This window comes from Rhodnius prolixus, unplaced genomic scaffold (assembly GCF_049639745.1).
Source record: "Rhodnius prolixus isolate KJV_2025 unplaced genomic scaffold, Rpr scaffold_12, whole genome shotgun sequence".
Lineage (NCBI taxonomy): Eukaryota > Metazoa > Arthropoda > Insecta > Hemiptera > Reduviidae > Rhodnius > Rhodnius prolixus.
Genome location: NW_027411635.1, coordinates 10960009 through 10982176, shown reverse-complemented (window position 1 = coordinate 10982176; position 22168 = coordinate 10960009). Strand labels below are relative to the sequence as shown.

General features: G+C 35.0%; 1 protein-coding gene across 3 annotated transcripts in view; it reads left to right on the top strand.

The window, feature by feature from the left end:
* The window catches only part of brat (tripartite motif-containing protein brain tumor), a 60561-nt gene that overhangs the window by 24758 nt on the left and 13635 nt on the right, over positions 1 to 22168 (top strand). The window contains exon 1 of one of the 3 annotated variants that reach the window (XM_074143191.1): positions 19289 to 19434. The exons of the other annotated variants lie outside the window; for them this stretch is intronic. Within the exon in view, the coding sequence (XP_073999292.1) occupies positions 19412 to 19434 (23 nt within the window). The 5' untranslated portion in view covers positions 19289 to 19411. Of the gene's footprint in view, positions 1 to 19288; positions 19435 to 22168 lie in introns of those variants that run through there. 3 annotated transcript variants of the gene reach the window in all.

Sequence of the window (22168 nt, the reverse complement as noted above, 5' to 3'; positions counted from 1 at the left end):
CCATTTTAGTGATTAAGTAAAGATTTCAACGTACTATAAGTAACATGGAAAATTAAGTTTATTTTTGACCAACTTTTACCTGTTTAACTTCAGTATTTTATTATGGGTTTTGTTAAATATTAGAAAATAATGACCAGCGAATACTTAAATTTATATTTATAAATGTATTAAAACCTGTTTTGCTCCAGTAAAACCTTTTTGATTTGTTCTCTTATTCTATTTTATTCATTAACATAATTATCAGATTATCTGGTTTTCAGGTATGATCTGTCAGTTCTTCGTTGTTTTCAGATCTTCTCCAAAAAAAGGCACGTTTACGGAGGGAAATGTTTTATGATCTGGAAATGTTATGGTTTTTTATTTCTACTTTTGGACTAGAGTAACATATAGTCCACGAAATACAAGAACCAGGATAGTTTTTCTCAAAAAATTGTACTAGAAAACGGCCATTTCTAGTTATTTAGGAATATTTAGTGGCCAATATTGACTTCTCTTACAAGTTTTTATTATTGTGATCCTTTATTAAGATTGAAATAACAAATAATATATTTAGTAAAAAATTGATTATTTGAGAAAAAATTATAAATTTGAAATTATAGGAGTCGTGTTTTAAGTGTTCACGACAGACTATTCATGTGTATATTATTTATCAGTTACGAGTTTTGTGAGCACACTGTTTTGCTGTTTCGACTCTGTTTTGCTTGTTAAAGACTTGGTACCCCAGTATTTTATTAGACATGGGCACTGGGCTTTTATATATAAAGAATTTAAACTATAATTATTTCTGGTACTTGTAAGAGAAGTTGATGATAATGTTATGATATAAGTAGGTGGCAAGGGGCGCTAGCTGGTCTAGTGGTCAAGAGCGTTGCTTTGTGAGCGGAAGGTCCGCGGTTCGAATCCCGCATATGGACTACTTTTTATTCGTTAGAAAAAATTGTTTATAGTGAAGTTAATGGCTTCCAATATCGTTCTGCTCATCCTTTAATCATTTCAGTTGGAGGCTTTATAGTTCTTCACCATTTTTCCATCAGAGTATCTTTACAAATCATTCTTGGTAACCTCTTGTCTCCTCCATCCTGGTGCAAGTATCCCAGCCATCGGCAATCTACCAGATATTATTGGGCTACCAATATTTTGCTATCTTACACCCTTACAGATCTAAATATCGTTCTCCTCGATTATTGAAGAAGGAGCAGTTCTTAGTGGCATAATTTTGATGAGATAAAAACGAAGTTCTTTTTTAAAAACTACTTTTTAATTGTAATTTCGACAATAAGCTTTTTAAAACACCGCGTCTGAGTCTTTAAACGTTCAGAAACACAGAAAAACAAAAAATAGAAATTGTTTACATTAAGGGAAGCAACTTATTATACAAAAAAAAAAAAAAATTAAAGAAATATTTTGTTTGTGAGTTCACAATGTGATGATTTCCATATGGTAAACTGAGTGCTCCACGTGCATGGCCGTGCAACTCTCCAATAGCACGGCTTCCTTGAGGTCAAAGATAACTAAAAACGCTCCAAAATGTGATTCAGTATTGGTAGTAAATTTTGTATTGATAGAGAAGGCATGTGTTTGTCACTAGATTTTTTTTTACTTCCTTTTTCTGTTAACTATAACAAGTTATAGTGTTGCATGTTGTATTTATCAAGGTTTCACAAGGGAATACAAGGTTTGATGACCACTGAACTCACAAAACGTTTTGTTTACTGAATTAAATTCAAATTTTAGACAATTCAAAATGGAAATAGTTGTTAACGTATACATTATTAGGAAGTAGAAATTTGGAAGAGCGGCTATACAAAGGAATTACCAAGGCATCAGCTCTTAGTGGAGCCGTGAGTCATCTATCAGCTGCATGAGTCATCGACCGGGTTTACCTGCGCTCGTCGGGTTACACAGAGCCTCCTGTGGCGCTAGTCTGGGTGTGGGCACCAAAATCCTACCCTCTTTTAACGCTATCAATCCTCAACAATATTAGCGTCAAGTTTTCTTTTAAAAAATAAGAATTGTGTTGTGAATAATCAAACGAATCTTCTTTCATCACAGAGAAAAAAACTTCCTTCTAGTTAGTTCTTAACATAAGTTAAGAACATAATGAGGTGTTGAGTGAACACGGTTACCCTGGCGCATCAAGTCTTACCCAATCACCAATCTGTGCTCCCTGTGTTTATTGTCACTACAAAACCCCACTCAGTAGAGGACTTTTGGTAGAACCAGATTCATTTCCTTTGTGGAAATAATGGTTTTCCCTATTTCTGAGATGTTGCATCTGGTAAATCAATACGTTCTTCTCAGTAAATTCATTGAAAGCGTCAAGAGAGTGAACTGCCAAATATCTCCTAGTTTGATGGATACCGCTTAACCATCTTCAGAGGTGAGAAGTGAACTGGTACCAATGGGTAATATCTAGCTACGTTTCTGACCTTATAAATGCCGTTCTTATAAGAACATAAGAACTATCATTATAGAGGTAGTGCGGTCTGAACTATGCAACAAATGTTATGAACACCTTCTCCAATGAAACGCTTCGGTGACGGCCCAGAAATTACAAAAATACTAGAAAAAGCAGTTCTGTTCAATCGCATTTCTGGTGAACTGTTATTCTACCCAACTGGGAATTTCGATTACGCATTTCTCTTTTTTACTGGTATCAGATCTTTAGATTAGATAGTAGATGGGACGGGACCTACGCCCCACGGAACCGCAGCCACAGAAGACTTATTGTGCCAGCCCCTTCTTAGTTCTAGTAGGCGAACCTTCCCTTCCTAAAGAGGTTGAGGACTTTCCCTATACTAGTTCTTTTTGCGCTACTATCTCCTTCGCCCTCAGCGTTCCAAAGGTTTCATAGCAACGCAATCGAACAACAGGTGAGAGGCCGTTTCCTCCTCTTCCTGACATAATCTGCACAACGGCTCCGAGCCCCACCTTGCGCAGTTGCTTCTTGAACCTACCGTGCCCCGTGTGAATAGGCCTGTAATCAGAATAATCTGATTTCTGCCCAAACACAGGGTCTCTTTGGTTCTTTGCTTACACAGCCAAGGCATCATGGTCTTACTGTGTTTAATCCCCTGGACACATCACCCAGTTCTTTTCATGCTCCCTCCAGATCCAATCTCTGAGAGCCAATTCTCTCAGTAGGCCTCCTTGATGACGCCCTGAAGTCTTCTCTCAGCAGCTACATCAATGTCCATCTGGGTCCTAAAGTTATTGTTGACTGTACCAATGTTTGCACTGAGATCCCGTCTAAACGAGTCCCAGTCTGTGTTCTCCTAGGGTTTCTGTAAGTAACCACCTCCTTACAGTCAAACCCAATGTCGGAGGGGACCTCCGACACATGCCAGTTCCTATCAGATCCTTACACTATAGCACATTAAAGAAAGGTACTAACTCCCTGCAATAATAATATAGTTTGTAAGAATAGTTCTTATTTAGTTTCAAATAAAAGAAATAGACCTAAATGTACACAGAATTGCTGTTTTATGAAAGATCAATAGATACACTTTCAGAATAGTAAATTTTTTATATAGAGCCAGTTAATAGAGGAACCTTATAAAACACCTGTAAATCGATTCAATAAAAAGCTACATCCGGTGTTCAATACTTATAAATGTTTAATGTTATATCCGTTTTACACCAAAATATCATGTATAAAATTTCTTCAATTTTTTATTTATTTATTGCAATTTTGGCATTTTTTCATTGAATTTTACAGCCAATGCATGTTTTTGGAACAAGTTCAAAAAAAGTTTTTGGCGCGTGGGGTGTGTATGAGAACAGAATTTCCATGAAAACCAAAAAAAACAAAAAAAAAACAGGATTTTGAAACTTTATATTCCGTTTTAATACTACTTCCACTTTGGGTGTTAGTTTTTTTTGGATTAAATCCGTGAACCATAAGTCCAAATTTAATTATAAAGTGATTTTTTGGTTTTTTAAACTTCTTATAGATATGCTCTTTACTTTCGATAACAATGTTTCTCTAGAATGAGTACGTTGTGGGAAGGAATTTAACTGCTATACTTCTTTGATTTTTAACGTGCTCTTGCAGAATAATTTTCAGTTCTGCAACCTGGTCAGCTTCCAACGTTAAAATTCTTGCTAGAATTCTAATTTGGTGTACATGGGTGAGGTTGGAAATACAAATTTGCTATACTGTTACTATTTATTCATTTGTATGCCTATCGTTTTTATTTGTACATTTTTCACCCCCAGAAAAGTGAGTTTATTAACTCAGATTGATCTAAGTTGTTTCGAATCACTTGTTAAATGATATGTTAAATTTTTTTCTTTTTTTATGCTTTCTAATCTAGTTGGGTATCAGTCATGAATACTTGTTCACCAAACTTTGATTCAGTCTTCATCAGTGGCTTTATACCATGTGTGGAGGAGTACAAAGTAAAAGGAGGTTTTACCCTGTTACTTCAGTGGCTTCATGATTAGTGTTTTGATTATGTGGTTATATATTTTGTTTTGATTATCTTTTTTTTTGTGTGTGTCTGTTCTATAGTTAAAATAAGATAGGATCTTTGATTATCGTTTTTATATTTTATACTATATAGGTATTTTCGTTTTTTTCTTTGACCGTAATCCTTACCATTGAAAGTGTTGAAGATATGGTTTAGCTTTATGGCATGAAGAGATGAGACCAGTTTTTCTTACTCGGCTGTACAGCCAGCCCATCAATGGGCCTTGGCCTCCTCGATCCGCTTCCGCCAGTCCACTCTATTTAATGCGGTGGCTTTCCAATTGCGGGTGTTCAGCATGTACTTGGAGTCCTCGCTAACACCATCAACCCATCGTAACCGTAGGACGTCCAACTCTTCTTGTGCGCTGCCCATTTTCCTCCATTACCTTTCTGTGTATCTCATTACCTGCCCCAACGCAATCCTAGGTATTTTTACCACTTTAACGATGTCTGGGGCCTGAAATAGGTGTATAAGCTCCAGAGTATGCACTATTCGATGATATTTGTTACAATCTATGGTAGTTCTCAATTTGTGGCCGTCAAGATAAGGTAAAATTAGAAAAGGGACGAGACCAATGCCCCACGGCACCACAGCTACAATTGTGTCTTCCCCTTTTTGGATCTAGAATACGAAACCTCTCCTACTAAAGAGGTTGAGGACTTTCCCTACTAGTTCTTTTTGAGCTACTATCTCCTTTGGGCTCAAAGTTCCATAGCGCAATCGAACAGCAGGTGAGAGGCCGTTTCCTCCTCTTCCTGACACAATCTGCACAACAGTTCCGAGCTAATAAGCCCCCATGTTATACAGATACTTCCTGAACCTACCTTGCCCTGTGAATTGGCCTGTGATCAGAGTAATCTGATTTCTGCCCAAGCACAGAGTCTCTTTGGTTCTTTGTTTACACAGCCAAAGCATCAGAGTCTTACTGTGTTTAATCCCAGGACCTCACCCAGTTCTTTTCATGCTCTCTCCAGATCCAGCCTCTGAGAGCCGCACGAACTGCACTCTTGGTGATCTTTCAGGACAGGTTCCAGGCCAATGAATGGAGTGTTAGCTCCGTTCCTGGCCAGCTGATCGGCTGTTCCATCCCCCTTGTGGCAGTCAAAATTGACTGCATTGATGATAAAGAAAACGTCTATCCGGAGAAGAGTCTGTGTGAAGGGCTAAGAAGTACAAAGCGTTTCCTTCTTTACAGATCACCTCATGGAAGACAAAGGCTGTCTATAAATCCATTTCGGCCATATTATATAACTCCAAATTAAACTTTAGAGATTTTAGTTGGCTTTTTAGAATCTGAACGGAATTGTTGAGGTTAAAAAGTGTTCCTTGATTGTGCTCTTCATGAGTACAGGAAGGTTCTTTTTCACATTTCCTTGCAATATGCTCGACCTCAAGTGAACTCCAACTTCGGATTTTGGGTTGCTCTAACCTTTCTGGCCTATTATATTGCTAATTTATTTATCTACCTTAGATTGTCTTTCGCTGATTGCCTTTACCAAGAATTTAAGATATTATAAACGGCAAGCTTAAAGCTTAACGATCTTTAAATTTGTATTTTCATTAAGTTTTCTCCAGTTATTTTGTGTTTTGATAAAAGTTTAAATGTTCAATTACGTATGCCAATTAATTTATCTATCTTAAATTATCTTCTTCTGATTGCCTTTACCAAGAATTTAAGATATGATATTATAAACGGCAAGCTTAAAGCTTAACGATCTTTTAATTTGTATTTTCATTAAGTTTCCTCCAATTATTTTGTGTTTTGATAAAAAGTTTAAATGTTCAACTGCGTAGTTAAAATCTAAAAGTAAATTGCACTTATATTTACTTAAAATTCAAGTATCCATTTTGTTTAATTGATTTATTTATTCTCGAACGTGCTACAACTGTAATTTTGATTTTTGTTTTCGTATTTTTCTTTTCTTTTTTTTATATTAGCCATTTTCAGCAGAAGGCAATATGGCCATGCATTTCCTATTATGCAACAGGTTATAAATAAAGGTTATTTATTTATAAGTACAAAATTATGTTATCAGTTCTTATTCACTTTCTGTTATACAAGTCTCTTTCTTGCTATTTCAAAAACAGTTGTTCAGTGGCAGAGATGTCGTTGCAGTTAATCTGTTGTATGTGTATGTGGAGTGGGGTGATCTTAATTGCCAAATATAATTGCAATTAATGGATTAACAATTACAATACTGATTCAAGAAAACAATATTGACTATAAAACAATTAAAAGAAACTGTAGCGTTTGCCAAAGATACTTGGGAGATAATGGGCAAAGAGGCGAGTTATAGTTAGTGTGTCGCTAGAAAGTGAGAGGGCTCTCTTGTGACGCAATGCTGCTCCTGGCCAAGGTCAGCTGGCCAGGTTGCACGCCGCCAGGTTAGCTTACTCCCCACGCACCAAAATTAGGCTTTCACCGGAAATATAAGCCTTGAGTTTTGCTGAATAAAGAACCAAACCTCATGTGTGTAAACGTCTTTTTCTCATTCGGTAATTGTTCTTTCTTATTGGTTAATAATTTTGCGAATATAATATTCTCGATTCTCTGAAAATTCATGTTAATGCATGCTCTGAATAAAGTAAATAATTTTTTTTTCTTGAAAAGGGTGTGAGTGTGGGGGTACCTGTGTGTGAATAAAATATCTCGGAAACTATAATTTGCAGAAAGCTAAAATCGGTCCAAAATCCTAAACAATGGAAGCCCCACTTAACAGAATGAATTTTGCCACTTTTTGGGGTTTCCTAAAAAACAATGCGATCACATTGTTCTCAAATTAGTCTGTAACTTTTATTTGTAACCTTTTTTTTTCCTTACGAAAATTCAATTAAGGGTGCCTTTCTGGGACCTTACGCTGATTGCCTTTACCAAGAATTTAAGATATGATATTATAAACGGCAAGCTTAAAGCTTAACGATCTTTAAATTTGTATTTTCATTAAGTTTTCTCCAGTTATTTTGTGTTTTGATAAAAGTTTAAATGTTTACCTACGTATGCCAATTAATTTATCTATCTTATATTCCTCTGATTGCCTTTACCAAGACTTTAAGAATGATATTATAATTATAAACGGCAAGCTTAAAGCTTAACGATCTTTAAATTTGTATTTCATTAAGTTTTCTCCAGTTATTTTGTGTTTTGATAAAAGTTTAAATGTTCAATTACGTATGCCAATTAATTTATCTATCTTAAATTATCTTCTTCTGATTGCCTTTGCCAAGAATTTAAGATATGATATTATAAACGGCAAGCTTAAAGCTTAACGATCTTTTAATTTGTATTTTCATTAAGTTTCCTCCAATTATTTTGTGTTTTGATAAAAAGTTTAAATGTTCAACTGCGTAGTTAAAATCTAAAAGTAAATTGCACTTATGTTTACTTAAAATTTAATAATTGCTAATTATATTTATATTATATTTGGGTGGCGGGTTGGTTAGCCTTTTTTGTTGTTGTTTTTCTTGAAAAATTTACAACTGCTGCACCACTTCCGGATCCAAAAATAAGTAAAACGGTGAAATGACCGCGAAGCAAAAAAAAAATCACGCCACACTACGTCAGTGGACGCTACTAAAACGCGACATTATTTCAGTGTCGGTCACTTTTAAAGAAGACCGCTAGGCCACAACCGTCCAGAGGGGATTGTCTGGAATCTATGCTCAGAAAAGTTGATGAATTAATGGATTTTGATTGTAGGCGTGAAGAAAGTGGAATATGTGATAACGCGTTCGGATTAAGCCATTGATGAATAGCTTATGAAGTTCAGAATGGATTTTCATGATATTCTTATTAAGTAACATTTCAGTTTAAATGTTTTGCTAAAATGGCGTGTTTACCTTTACTGGAACTACATTCCTGAATGGATTATTCCATGAATTATTGCAGGTTTGTGTCGTATGTTAACTCGTACAAATACTATATCAGAAATGTAAAACTAGAGGGTGATAAAACTTTATCTTTGTTTTCATTGGCACTGACGGTAACTTGGCGATTAAAATCCATTGACTGGAAATTATCACTTATCACTTATTTTTTTTTTTCTTCCTTTGTTAAGATTTATTTTTTGTATTAAAAACAAATGGTTGTCATTTGACTTGAGTAGTAGTGAATGACTAGTGGAAATTTGCCTTTAGCAGTTAGTGACTATTGGGAATTATCCTTGAGCTGTGACTAGTTGGCAATTTACCTGCCTTGAACAGCAGTGACTAGTGGGAATCTACCTCTTGAGCAGTAGTGACTATTGGGAATTATCCTTGAGCTGTGGACTGGTTGGGAATTTACCTGCCTTGAACAGCAGTGATTATTGGCATGGTCTTCAATGGATGTGAGTGCTAGTTCTCGTTCGTATGCTATTTGCTCAACACATATTCCAGAACCCCTAGGCTGGCGGCTAACATTTAGATCACAGTCTGATCTTTTTTCTGTTCGCTTAAAAACAGCTCCAAAAGATTTTTTTTAAAAAAATTTGATGTACTTACTCACTTCGTAAATTTCAATCAATAACTTGTTTATTTTTAACATTTCACTTGGAATATTAATTTATTAACTATTTTGGTGAAGAGGTTGATTAGGCTTTCCTCTAACGTGCGATTTCAGTGTAATGTACTGATATTTTAATTGTTCTGATAATTTTTTTTAATAAAGTAAAACTTATTTATTTACGAGGGGTTTTTTAGAAGGAGGTGAAGTTTTGCTGTCCTATAAAGAGCTGCACCATCGATACGATCTCTAATCCCTTAGTAATATCTATGAGTAATCTCTTGAGGCTTAGATGAGTTAGATGAGTTGGCATCCAATCTCTCATTGCATGAACATATTGTTACCGATCTTATTTCTTTGTTTTTAATCTGTTTCTCTATCTAAATATTGCTGAGTTTTAATTTTATTTTTGGACTGCAGTATTGTAACTAACAGCAATGCTGAAAACTTTTGCTTGTTTTTTAAAGTTCTCTTTTTCTATTCAGAATGAATTAATTTTTTGTTTTTATTTGAATTCTTTCATAAATGCTATGAACTCAAGCATATGGCTGTTGCCAAGCGTTAAATACCTATCATTTTGAATTTTACTTCTTTTCTTTGTAAGTTTTTAAATAAAGTATTATATTATATAGATATGTACTATACCTGTGATTATCAAAATCAGTTTAACTTAAGTGCGATATAAAGATAGGCTATCGAAGTACTTTTACAAAGTATTCTCTACTATTGCCGATAGATTTCGTTTAAACTTGAACAAGAGGTATTTCGAGACTATCAATGAAACCATACTGAGTATCAAATTTACAAAATTTGGGTTTCTACTGAAAATACACGCTTCAAAGACACCTTGAAACTGTTTTTTTAAGGCCCTCTATCTTTCTTAAAAAGTTTTGTGACCCAATATAACTCAAGAAAAACAAGGTTTTTCAATGAATTTTTCAGTCATTTGAGATTTCCCTCGTAAACATCACCACTGATTTTCTTTCAACTTGGTATGTTTTGTTGCCCCCAAATAACAAGTTCTAAAACTTTTATTTGGGAACATTTTTCTGGAATTGATTAAAGGGGGGCACTTTTCTGTGCAAAGTTGGGTGGTTAGGAAATCACTTTGTAATGTGCTATTTCAGTTTATTGTATGGATTTACTACCTGTAAAAATATTAATAAGTATTAAAATATGTAACTAAAAGTTGTTTCAACAGAAATTAGGTAATTTCTCTGAATGGATTTTTTTTTTGTAGTTTTTAGCGATTTTTATTCGAAAACTTGTGCATTTTTAAAGTGAGTAATAATGGAGTCATGTACTTTCGTTTTTTTTTTTCAAATTGTAAGGTTCATGAGTTCAAATTGTTAGTTACGTTTACTGCGGTAAAACAACATCATGTTGGGAACCAGAATTAGGTTCGCCATACCCAAATTGTTGCAATACTTTCATTTCCCATCTCTGCGGACCATACTAAGTATTTTGGTCCTATGTTTAAAGAAGTTAGTAAATGTAATTTTGTTATTAAGACTGAATAAGTAATAATTAGTTTACTTCTCCTTACGGATGCAAGCGTTAAGTTTGTAAGTAAAAAAGAGGAAGGTTTTGTATATAAAGTGACCAGATTGTAAAGTACACTAGGGTGCCCAGACTAACACGAGGGTAGCGAGCTAGTGGTGCCCTATCTGGCAACACTGCTGCAACGCAGGATACAGCTGGCCCGTCTGTTCTACACGCTTCTCGTACGTTCTCCAGCAATTAATTCAAAAACTGCGCCAACGGGCGCCTACTTCAATCATCCATTGGCTGGGCCCCCCATTTTGCTCCCAAATTGGGCATTTTGTTTTCATTTATTTACTTTCGTTTACACACTAAGTCTGAGATAGATAGATCATGTCATTGTGAACAGATCTTGGAACACATATGGCCCAATAAAATAAATAAACAAAACGTTCGGTGAGCACACTTACATGACCTTACTACTATTCACTTAAGTTCTAACTTCTATAAACTTCAAATTTTAGAGAAAAATACAATTCTTACTTAACTAGTACACTTCATCCTAAAATGTTATCTTTAACCTACCTCCATTATTACACCTCAAAATGTCTAAAAACTTAAAAATTTAACTGCAGGTTTTTCCTTCCGTTTTACCTGCATTCTTAATCCTACATATCTTAACCTAGCCACTTGTTATGAAGGTTATAATGTATTGTTAATTGTCGCTTCAATTATTTATTTAAAAAGAAAATGTCATACACAGAATTTTTCTAGAAAAATAATTCCATTAAAAGTTATAAATCCACAATATTTGTTGTAAAGAAGAGAAAACTTGGGCACCACGGTAGCCGAGCGGTTAGAGGCGAGACCTGCGAAGCTACTATGTATTGTGGTACTGGGTTCGATTCCCCGGTCTTAGGCCTTAGATTTTATTTAATGGTTAATCAAAGAAATTTACAGTAAAATATTGTTTGCTAGTCGCCTCCGACTACGACACCTAATTGGTAGTTGGACGTTAAGCCCCGCCTGAAAAATAGGCAATTACTTTACTAGAGAAAACTATAGATGGAATTTTCACAAAAAAATTTCCCAAAAAATAGAAAATCCATTGGAGTAAAGCGTAATTCCAACTCTATATTTTAGCAAGGACATTCCACCCTCCTTACTAAAAAGTAAAGTTATGCCTATTTTTTTAGGCGTTTTTCACTGCAACTGCCAAATTAGGTGGTGCGGATGAAGGCGACCAGCCCTATTTTAAATAAATAAATAAATTAGCCATTTATTGAGCTATACAAAAAAGCTATGTATTTTAGCAAACAATAAAGCAGTATAAAATCAATTAGGTCAAATCAGCCAGTAAGACTGAGGAGTCTTCTTAAAGTGGTTAAACCGGGGTACTTCTCTTTGTAAACCATTTAACAAATTTTTCCAAAAATTAAGAACATTTTAAATAAAAGTAAAACTAAATACAAAAGTAGTAAGAAAACTTTTAAAAATTAAAAGAAGTAAAATTTTTATTATTTTTTTGGGAGGTGTTAAAAGATTACCTTAGTTGCGGGAACTTTACTGTAAATTTCTCATATTAATCATTAAATAAAATCCAAAAGACCTAGACCAGGAATCGAACTCAGTACCTCAATACTTCGTAGTATTGCTGGTCCTCGCTTTTAACCGCTCGGCTACCACGTCACTGCTCACTTTTACGATATACATATACGAGGGTCGTTTGAAAAGTCCGTGCAAAAATAAAAACTACTTAATTTTTTGGGGTAAACCTTTTTTATTTTTCAACATAGTCTCCTTTTAGGCTTATACACTTCGTCCAACGCTGCTCTAGTTTGTTGATCCCTTCCGAATAATAGGATTTGTCCAAGTCTGAAAAATAGCCATTCGTTTCTGCAATCACCTCCTCGTTTGAATAAAATCTTTTTCCCGCCAGCCATTTCTTCATATTGGGGAACAAATAGTAGTCCGAGGGAGCCAAGTCTGGAGAATAGGGGGGATGTGAAACGAGTTGGAACCCTATTTTCATTAATTTTGCGACCACAACTGCTGAGGTGTGAGCTGGTGCGTTGTCGTGATGGAAAAGGACTTTTTTGTGGGCCAATCGTGGGCGTTTTTCTTGCAGCTCGGTTTTCAAACGGTCCAATAACGATGAATAATATGCACCTGTAATAGTTTTACCCTTTTCCAGATAGTCCATGAGGATTATTCCTTGCGAATCCCAAAAGACAGTCGCCATAATCTTTCCGGCCGAAGGAACGGTCTTCGCCTTTTTTGGCGCAGATTCCCCCTTGGTAACCCATTGTTTATATTGTTCTTTGGTCTCAGGAGTGTAGTGATGTATCCATGTTTCATCCACAGTGACGAAACGACGCTTAAAGTCCTGCGGATTCTTCTGGAACAGCTGCAAACCGTCCTTGCAACACTTCACACGATTTCGTTTTTGGTCAAGCGTGAGCAATCGCGGCACCCATCTTGCGGATAGCTTTGTCATGTCCAAATGTTGATGCAAAATATTATGCACCCGTTCATTCGAGATGCCCACAGCACTAGCAATCTCACGCACCTTCACTCTTCTGTCATCCATCACCATATCATGGATTTTATCAATGATTTCTGGAGTAGTAACCTCAACAGGGCGTCCAGAACGTTCAGCGTCACTTGTGCCCATATGGCCACTCCGAAAATTTTGAAACCACATATAAACTGTTCTAATCGAAGGTGCAGAGTCACCATAATGTATATCAAGCTTCTCTTTAGTCTTCTGAGGCGTTTTGCCTTTCATAAAGTAGTGTTTAATCAACACATGAAATTCTTTTTCGTCCATTTTTTGAAAATCACTCGACTTCCTCGATTCAAACGAATGCCAAACACAAAGAAATAGACCGATCTGGCTGAAACTTGGTGTGTGTTCTTTCAAGAGATGCTACTAACTAAACATAACCTCAATACGCGCCAGTAGTGCTATCTCTCTGACTTTGCACGGACTTTTCAAACGACCCTCGAAGGCAGTATAAAATCAATTAGGTCAAATCAGCCAGTAAGACTGGGGAGTCTTCTTAAAGTGGTTAAACGGGGTACTTCTCTTTGTAAACTACTTAACAAATTTTTCCAAAAATTAAGAACATTTTAAATAAAAGTAAAACTAAGTACAAAAGTAGTAAGAAAACTTTTAAAAATTAAAAGAAGTAAAATTTTTATTATTTTTTTTGGAGGTGTTAAAAGATTACCTTAGTTGCGGGAACTTTACTGTAAATTTCTCATATTAATCATTAAATAAAATCCAAAAGACCTAGACCGGGAATCGAACTCCAGTACCTCAACACTTCTTAGTATTGCTGGTCCTCGCTTTTAACCGCTCGGCTACCACGTCACTGCTCACTTTTATGATAGACATACATTATTAGACATACAAACTTTAAAGTTCTGTCGAATTTCTTCTCTAAGTCAAGCTGATTGTGTGTGTGTTGAGTATTATAGTAATGTTTTCAACTGGTTTGTGACTGGGTTGTACTTATGGTAAGGAGGCGATTTTTTTTTTTGGTCATCCAACAACACAAAAAGAGTGTTCTTCTTGAATCTGAAAGACCGGATGAAAAAGACAAAAAAGTAAATCTTATATGCGAAATAGAATACAGAGACTGCCACAAAAAATAAACATATAGATGATACATCGCAGTATTTTTTTAAAAAAAAGACTGTATCAACATTCGTACGACACAAATCTGAGAAAGAACATCCCTATCCTTACATAGCACACAGAAAATCATCACACTTTCGATTTCCCAAACACACAAAGATACATAAATCAAAAACCAACACACCAAAAAAAAAAAAAGAAAGGAAAAGTACTAGAAATGATTAGACCACACAGCAAAAATAGTTTAAATTTCAAAACAGAGTACGAACAATCTGAACCACATTATACGTCAACTTACTACGAAACACATTACTACCAATAATTTGTTTGACAATTGGCAATACTGATCTGCTCACAAACCAGAACATTAAAAAACCGACCACACTTTAGTACATAAATAGGCAGGTACAGAAGACAATATTAACAAAATATTGTCTAAGAGCATAAGCCCTGAAAATGATCTAGTCCCTAGGTCGAATGCTTGGCAAAAAAATTAAAAAAATAATGACAAATAGAAAATTCCTTCATGTTTTTGGATTAATAAATCTGTCACCAAAAACAATGAACAGTACTCCGCAATGTAACTAAGATAAGAGTATGATTTTTTTTTTAGCAAGAAAATTCGTTTCAAAATAGTTCTGGAAATGGGGGAGTCATCTATCTAAAGCAAATAATGCGGAAGTTACCAGGTGTACAATGTTTGTGAATGAATTATGAAATGATTTCGATTTTAAAACCTTGAAAAATGGTAAAAAGAAATAGTACATGTTCTAAAAAGTTATAGACCACTTATTTTTTTAATAAATTACATGGGGCAGTTATCGTTTTCTCCTTTAATTGATCCTGTTTTTATCAATTCAAAAAAACAATCATTTTTTTCAAAAACGTTTCAGCACAACAACAAAAATATCCGTTTTACTGATATTGACCATGGTGCCTGTAAACTTTGTCTCTCTTTCGGCAAATTCTATAATAAAAAATGAATTCTTTGCCAACTGGGCGAATGATTAATACGCTATTCTGCCTTTCTTTGCTGTATGGCTGGTTGAAAAGTATCTACAAGAGTTCTTGATTGTTTGATTTTATTTCATGAACGAGTAGGAAACCGTTTGTGATGTTAGGCGAATAGCATTCTAGTTATTTTGTATGTGATAATAATAATTATACAGAGGGAAGGGATTAGCTATGAGGTTAGCATACTGGACTCCCACGCGGAGGTCCCGGGTTCGAATCCAGCAGCTGACTCTTAGATTTTCTCTTCCTAGGAGCTTCTTACAGCTCACTGTCCGGTGATGGGCAGTGTTGTCTGTAACGAGAGAACGCTGTCCGGAGGCCGGCAGTGCACTGAAAAAAGCTCCGGGCGCTAATAACCTCAGCTGTTGATGCGCCAAAAAAAAAAATAATAATAATTATAAAGGTTGATAATTAGTACGAATAATATTTTGCCTTATTAAGGAGTTGGTTAAAAGTTTGGAATTTCATTTTTCGTATGTCACGTCTATGATCTTGTTCTAGCATGATTAATTTGAGCAGATACAAAATGCAAGGATAACGTGACAAATGATAAATAATGGGCCCTATTTCTTACTTAAGTGGCTCCTCTACTGTTCTAGGTGGACCATGGCCTCGCTAGGATCTCGTGTCTTGAGTTCTTCATCTCCATTCGGTCACTCAGATTTTAGACAGATTATCCTTTATTCTAAGTCTTTACTCCAGCATCCTCCTCGGGCGCCCTCTTTCAACTCCTTTCTATGGAAGGTGCTTCTTCTTATTCTTGAGTTAATGAAACTTACTAATTTATCTTCATCACCTATATGATCGCCAAATACTTGATAGGACCAAAGTATCTTGCGTACCATACTGGTCCGAACATACCCTCTCATTATTCTCCTCTTGAAGATTCTCGAAATCTGCTGGTCTACAACTTTTAAACAGTCACACGTTTATGCATAGTAGAAAACTGTAGGTCTGACCCATTGACTTGTACGGCTTCATTTCACGGTCTTGATAAAAGAACAACTTTAACACGCCGTATTGTGGCTAGTTACCAGCAATTATTCTGTTCTTTAGCTCATCACTAACCTTCTTTTCGCTGTTGATTTCAGCTGCTAGTTCTAAGAAACATTCGACGGCTTCAAATGTATAATTATAGATGACCAGACAATGAGGTCTTCTTTTTTTTTAGGATGTTGATACCTCTTGGTGGTAGTTTATCCATTAATATCCGATTAAAAGAGGGTTATTGCAATTTGGTATTGACTTAAGAGTTAAATTCTTGTCCAGCGTATCATTGCTTTTTACTGCATTATTTGTGGTTCATGTTCAAGAATTACAATTAGCTAGAAAACTAATATTATTTGTAAAATTGATGCTTAAAACAGTGAATTATCTTTTATTCCAGGGATTACACTGTTGAGAACAAGGCCTCAATGGTGATAAAAGTCTTAATCAGGTTAAAACTTTGAAGCGAAAAGTTTGTAAACATTTGATTTTATTGCTTGGCTAAGAATTCAGGATATATGGTAGTGCCCTTGGCCTATTAAATATGCGTAATTTTAAGATAGTGTGTTTGTAAATGTAGAATGCGACAGTTGCAGATAAGCTGATGCAGCTGCAAGGGCCTCTCTGCAGCAAGCTTGGACAGCTGGAAGTCCAATTGAATAAAACCCAGCGTGGCCAAACATAGCTATCAAACTGGCACCACAACTTCCAACCCCCCAATATATGCTTGCCGTACGTCGTACAGCACACCCCTTTTCTGTGGACACGCTAGAGGCACCCCCCTTTTTTTTTTCTTTTTTATTATATAACCTACCACTTTGAGGAGAACCCTCTTCTGCCAGATGGGCCAATCACAAATGCCCACTGTATTATAAGTGGAGGAAATAAAACATGGTTGAGATCGCCATCTGTGGCAGCTGGAACGCTTATCAACCATCTGTCAGCGCGACTCCGACCAACAAACACATCTGCAAGTCGGCACCTCCTCGCAGCGAACCGCAGCGTCACCTGGTCTCATGTTGTATTACCCTCGTTCTCCAATTTCTATTTCTTGAAGTGCCATGAACCTGGGGAGAAATTGCACAATTTTTCATTTATTTTCCTCATACGTCGTGGTTATTCAGATATGCTAAAAAAAAAAAAAGTTTGTTCTTTCTTAATTCATTTTATTCAACATGAAACGAATACATGCAGTTCATGCAATTAAATTTGCTTAGACCATCAGTTTGTAGTGAATAAGTAGTAGACTGACTACTACTAGGCCTCAATGGTGATAGTCTTAATCAGGTTAAAACTGGACTGAATCAGCCCTTGTTTCTTTTGACTGACTACAAAATTGCCATTTTCGACAAAAACTACAAAAAATCTTTTTTCAGTAAAATATCACTTCCGCGCTGCCAATTTTTTCCCAAATTTATTGGAAAACTTTTTCCTATAAAAATTATTGAATTTCCTGTTCGCAATAATTACATCAAGTTTACAGAGAATTTTAAAGAAAAGAAATTTAATTTTTGTGGCAAAATAGATTTCTGGTATTTGTCTAAAAGTTTATTGTCACCTAGACCAGATATAAAAATTTGAACTTAAGGGTGTTGGTCTAGTGGTCAAGAGCGTGGCTTTATGTGTAGGAGGTTGTCAGATCGAATCCCACGTATGAATACTTTTTATTTGTTTATCAGTAAAGTATGAGCTTCCAGCCCCCCTCCAACTAATTGGTAGTTAGACGTTGAGCTTTGCCTGAAATAATGGGCATTTATTTTACTAAATATTTTAAAAACTTTACTGCCGGCTTCCGGACAGTGTTCTCTAGTTACAGACAACACTGTCCATCACCGGACAGTGGAGCTGTAAGAAGCTCCCTAGGAAGAGAAAATCTAAGGGCCAGCAGTTGAAACCTTCGGGTTATTTTGCCCTGAGCCCTTGTTCCTTTTGATACTTTAAATAGGCTAATACCGCATAGATAATCCCTTCCTTAGGTTATAGATCAATATTTTTGTTTTTTAAGTTAAGTAATTTCAGTCAGGGCTTAATGTCGTAAGTACCAATAAATTGTCGTGGACGGGACTTCAGGTTGTGTGATTTTTTAAAAAGCTTATTGCAGCATATTTTACAATTGATTTAAATTTAATCCTAAAACAAATATAATAACTTTCACTTTCTGTGATTTGTAGATAAGTACTGACAAAATACAGGCCAATTTATAAAAAACCACTTTTGGTGAAACAATAAAAATAAAAAAAACTAATATTTCCTGTATAAACTCGGAATTAAAAATCTGCGCGATTGCATTATCTGACCTCTTACCGAGAGGTGCAAGAGGATAAATTACGATAGCCTGCTGTTTGCAGTACGATCTAGTGCAAGCAGATCCGTGTGAAAGTGCTGGCAAGGTCAGTGAGTGAGGTAAGATTGCATAAGGCGGCAGTCAAGAGGCGTGATGCAGTGAACTTGTCCCCACTCTCATCCCACTACGTCGCTGTAGATCTGCTTTTTAAAAGTAGCTCTTACTAGTTTAGTGACGGGTACAAAACGACTATGCAAACAGTGTGTGCTATGGAGATTTTTTTTTTTTTTTTGCATCATCGCCTTGATCGTTACCGAATTTAAAGATTATTGATTTATTTGACATCTTTGTCGGGTTTTACTTTTTCTTCCTCCTAGTAAAAGGAGAAATGGCGAATTGGTCCAATTTTAGACATTTTGTTTTCATTGAAACACATTTGAAAACACATGGACCTAAAAAGGTCCCTTGAAAATGAACATATATAAATAATGTACAAGTTATAGAAATTAAGTTTTCAGCCAGAGCGTTTCGTTAGTGTAGATGTGTGTTTTAATTTGTACGGTCAACATAATTCTAATCTTTTACTTTCTCTTCCTCCTAGTAAGAGGAGAAATGGCGAATTGGTTTAATTTTAGACATTTTGTTTTCATTGAAACACATTTGAAAACACATGGACCTAAAAAGGCCCCTTGGAAATGAAAATAATTATATAATGTACAAGTTATAGAAATTAAGTTTTCAGCCAGAGCGTTTCGTTAGTGTAGATGTGTGTCCTAATTTGTACGGTCAACATAATTCTAATCTTTTACTTTTTCTTCCTCCTAGTAAGAGGAGAAATGGCGAATTGGTTCAATTTTAGACATTTAGTTTTCATTGAAACATTTGAAAACACATGGACCTAAAAAGGCCCCTTGAAAATGAAAATAATTATATAAATAATGTACAAGTTATAGAAATTAAGTTTTCAGCCAGTGCGTTTCGTTAGTGTAGATGTGTGTCCTAATTTGTACTGTCAACATAACTCTAATCACTTAAAGGGAAGTGTTTTCATGTCCTCGTTCAAAATGCCAAGGTATTGAACTCTGTAATATGAAAAGTTCACTTCCCTTACTTGTACGATACAATAAATAGCTATTTTTTTTTTTATTGGTGGATTCATGAAAAATGAAAACTTACTAATTATTAAGTGCTTTACTAATTGGTTGATTTATTCATACTATTTGGATCGCATTATAGATAAGTGCATAAGAAGTGTAGTGATTAGAAGATGAACTTAATTATTTATATTTAAATCCAGTACAATAATTTGATTGAATACAAAAGAGATTTGTTAGCACAGAATCTGGTTAAGTCAGGGTGTGAAAGAATATTATCCAAAACTAAAAGTGGCAGAAAATTCAAATTTAGTGTTCCAGAACTTGGGCAAACTTCGGTCTTTACTGAAGCGAAATTTTATTTTTCGCGTTTTTTTCCCTTGACTCCAACAATTTATTATAAATTTATATGTAAGAATGTGCATCACTATACTTATACTAATTACTATGTCACTTTTATTTATAACTTTTTACCAGGAATGTTTTTCTTCGTGGATTTCTAGGGGATAAATTTTAAAGTACTACTTCAGTACTGTTCTACAACGTATATAATGTAGAAATCATTGCTGGAATTTTAAATTTGAGGAACATCCCATCAATTGAGATAGAGAAAAGGTTTCAATTTTTGTAGAATACGGCTATGTTGATTTTCTTCAAACCTCTATTACATTTTTTTTTATCTATTTAAGCTCTTAAGTGTGGGATTTGGATTTTGAAGAATCTGCGTGATTGGGAATTGTTGTCGTTGAGTTGTTGTAGGAGCGGGGGTCCATGATTAAGATTTCAAGGCTTAGGTACCAGAAAAGCACCGTCTACATCTTTACCGCATCCATAATTACTTCGGGGCGTTGGAACATTTGAGAAAAATTAGCAATCATAGTTAAGAGTTTGAGAGAAAAACGATTAGAAACCATTTTGTCGATTTTTGTTTTATGAGGAGAAAGAAAAAAGCACTATTATTTTGGTAAACCAATGGGTGATTAATTTCGGTGTAGATAACGAAAAATAGAAAACTAATTAACAAGGAATTTATTTTTTTATAGGGCTACCTTAAAATATCATAGGATTAAAGTTAAATAAAGAACTAAAGTAATGTCTACTTTTTCAGGTGGGCTTTACATCCAACTACCAAATCAGGTGTCGTGTACGGAGGCGGCTAGCAATCATACTTAACTATAAATTTCTTTTATTAACCGTTAAATAAAATCCAAGGCCTAGAATCCGGGTATCGAACCCAGTACCACATTGCCGGTCTCGCCTCTAATAATGATAATTTATTTATTGGCTTTAAAAATAAAAAGCACGGTTTCAAAACTCTCCTCTGGCTTGTTTCTAGAATTATTGTTCTCTTGGTGGAACAATAAATGATAAGTGTAATGATATTAAAATGGAAGATCTTCCTCAGATTGAAACCCCATATCTTAAATGTTCTGTCCCTAAGTGGCTCTTGACCACTTTTCCTTCCCTTTACATTCATTTTTCTTTATGAAATATGACCAGACTGTGACCAAGATTAGTGTATACAGATAACTGTCAAAAAAGGCCAATAAATGAACTCTCGATCGTTTTCTTCCCAGATTCATCTGAATTGTATAAAAAGAGTTAATCGGCGATGCTTCAGATTTAATTTAAATATATATTTTTTTTTAAAGCCACGGATCCAAGTAATATAGTTTTGTTTAAAAAAAAAGCAATTAACCGTAAGTGTTTTAATTATTGAATCGATAATATCAGTTTTTCGAAACTGTTTTTGAATGATTTGCTTTTTCATTTCAGTGTTACACTGAGGGGCAAAAAATATGGGCGCCCTTGGATTATTTCTCCTTTGGCTTCCAATTTATGGCTGATCTATAACTTTACTTGAATAACATGTAAACCATGAAAAGAATTAGGAATTGAATAAAACTTGTTAAAACAATTAAAAACAAAATGAAATATCGATAATCTAAGTGCATAACGTCAACCGTCCTAGATTTGTCTATCATATTGCAGTAATAGCTATCTAATGGCTAGCAACACTGGTTGATCGATGTTCACGTTGCCACTCTAGTGCGTGCGTAATATATATACACCAGTTTTGCTTGTTGAATTAATGCATGCATTAGTAAAAGAAAAGCAGTGGCAAGAGGATCGATCACTACTAGTATTTTTTGTTCATAACCTTAATTTGTTCATTGTATGATCCAAAACATGGGCTCTTTCAAAATCAGGAGTATTACACCGTTTGAAAGGTTTTTTTTTTTCTTCAAAAATCCGAAAATTTCAGTCGTATTTATTGTAATTCTTAATAGAATTAAATACTTTGTCAAACCGTACATTTCACTGAAATGTAACTTAATTGAAAAGTCTATTCCAACTCTTTCTAGGATCATGATCAGAGTAAAAGCTAAAAATTCAAGAGTATTTACACCAAAAATCCCAGGAGTCATTTAAGAGAAAATCTCAAAATACTAAAAATCTTTCTCCTAGCAGTTTTTTTCTCCAAATTTTCTAATTTGGTTCTACATTTAATGCTTATCATTATTATTTAAATTTAGAAGAAGGTTTCTCAGAATTTTCGATGAAACTTTTTTCAAGTTATACTTCTTCTACATATACGATTAGCACTCTTAACAATATACGATTACTAAAAGACTTATAAAATCGATTGAGTTAGATGAAACTTTCGGTGGCTTGATTTTTATCAAAATTTTAATCGAAATTATGGGGGGG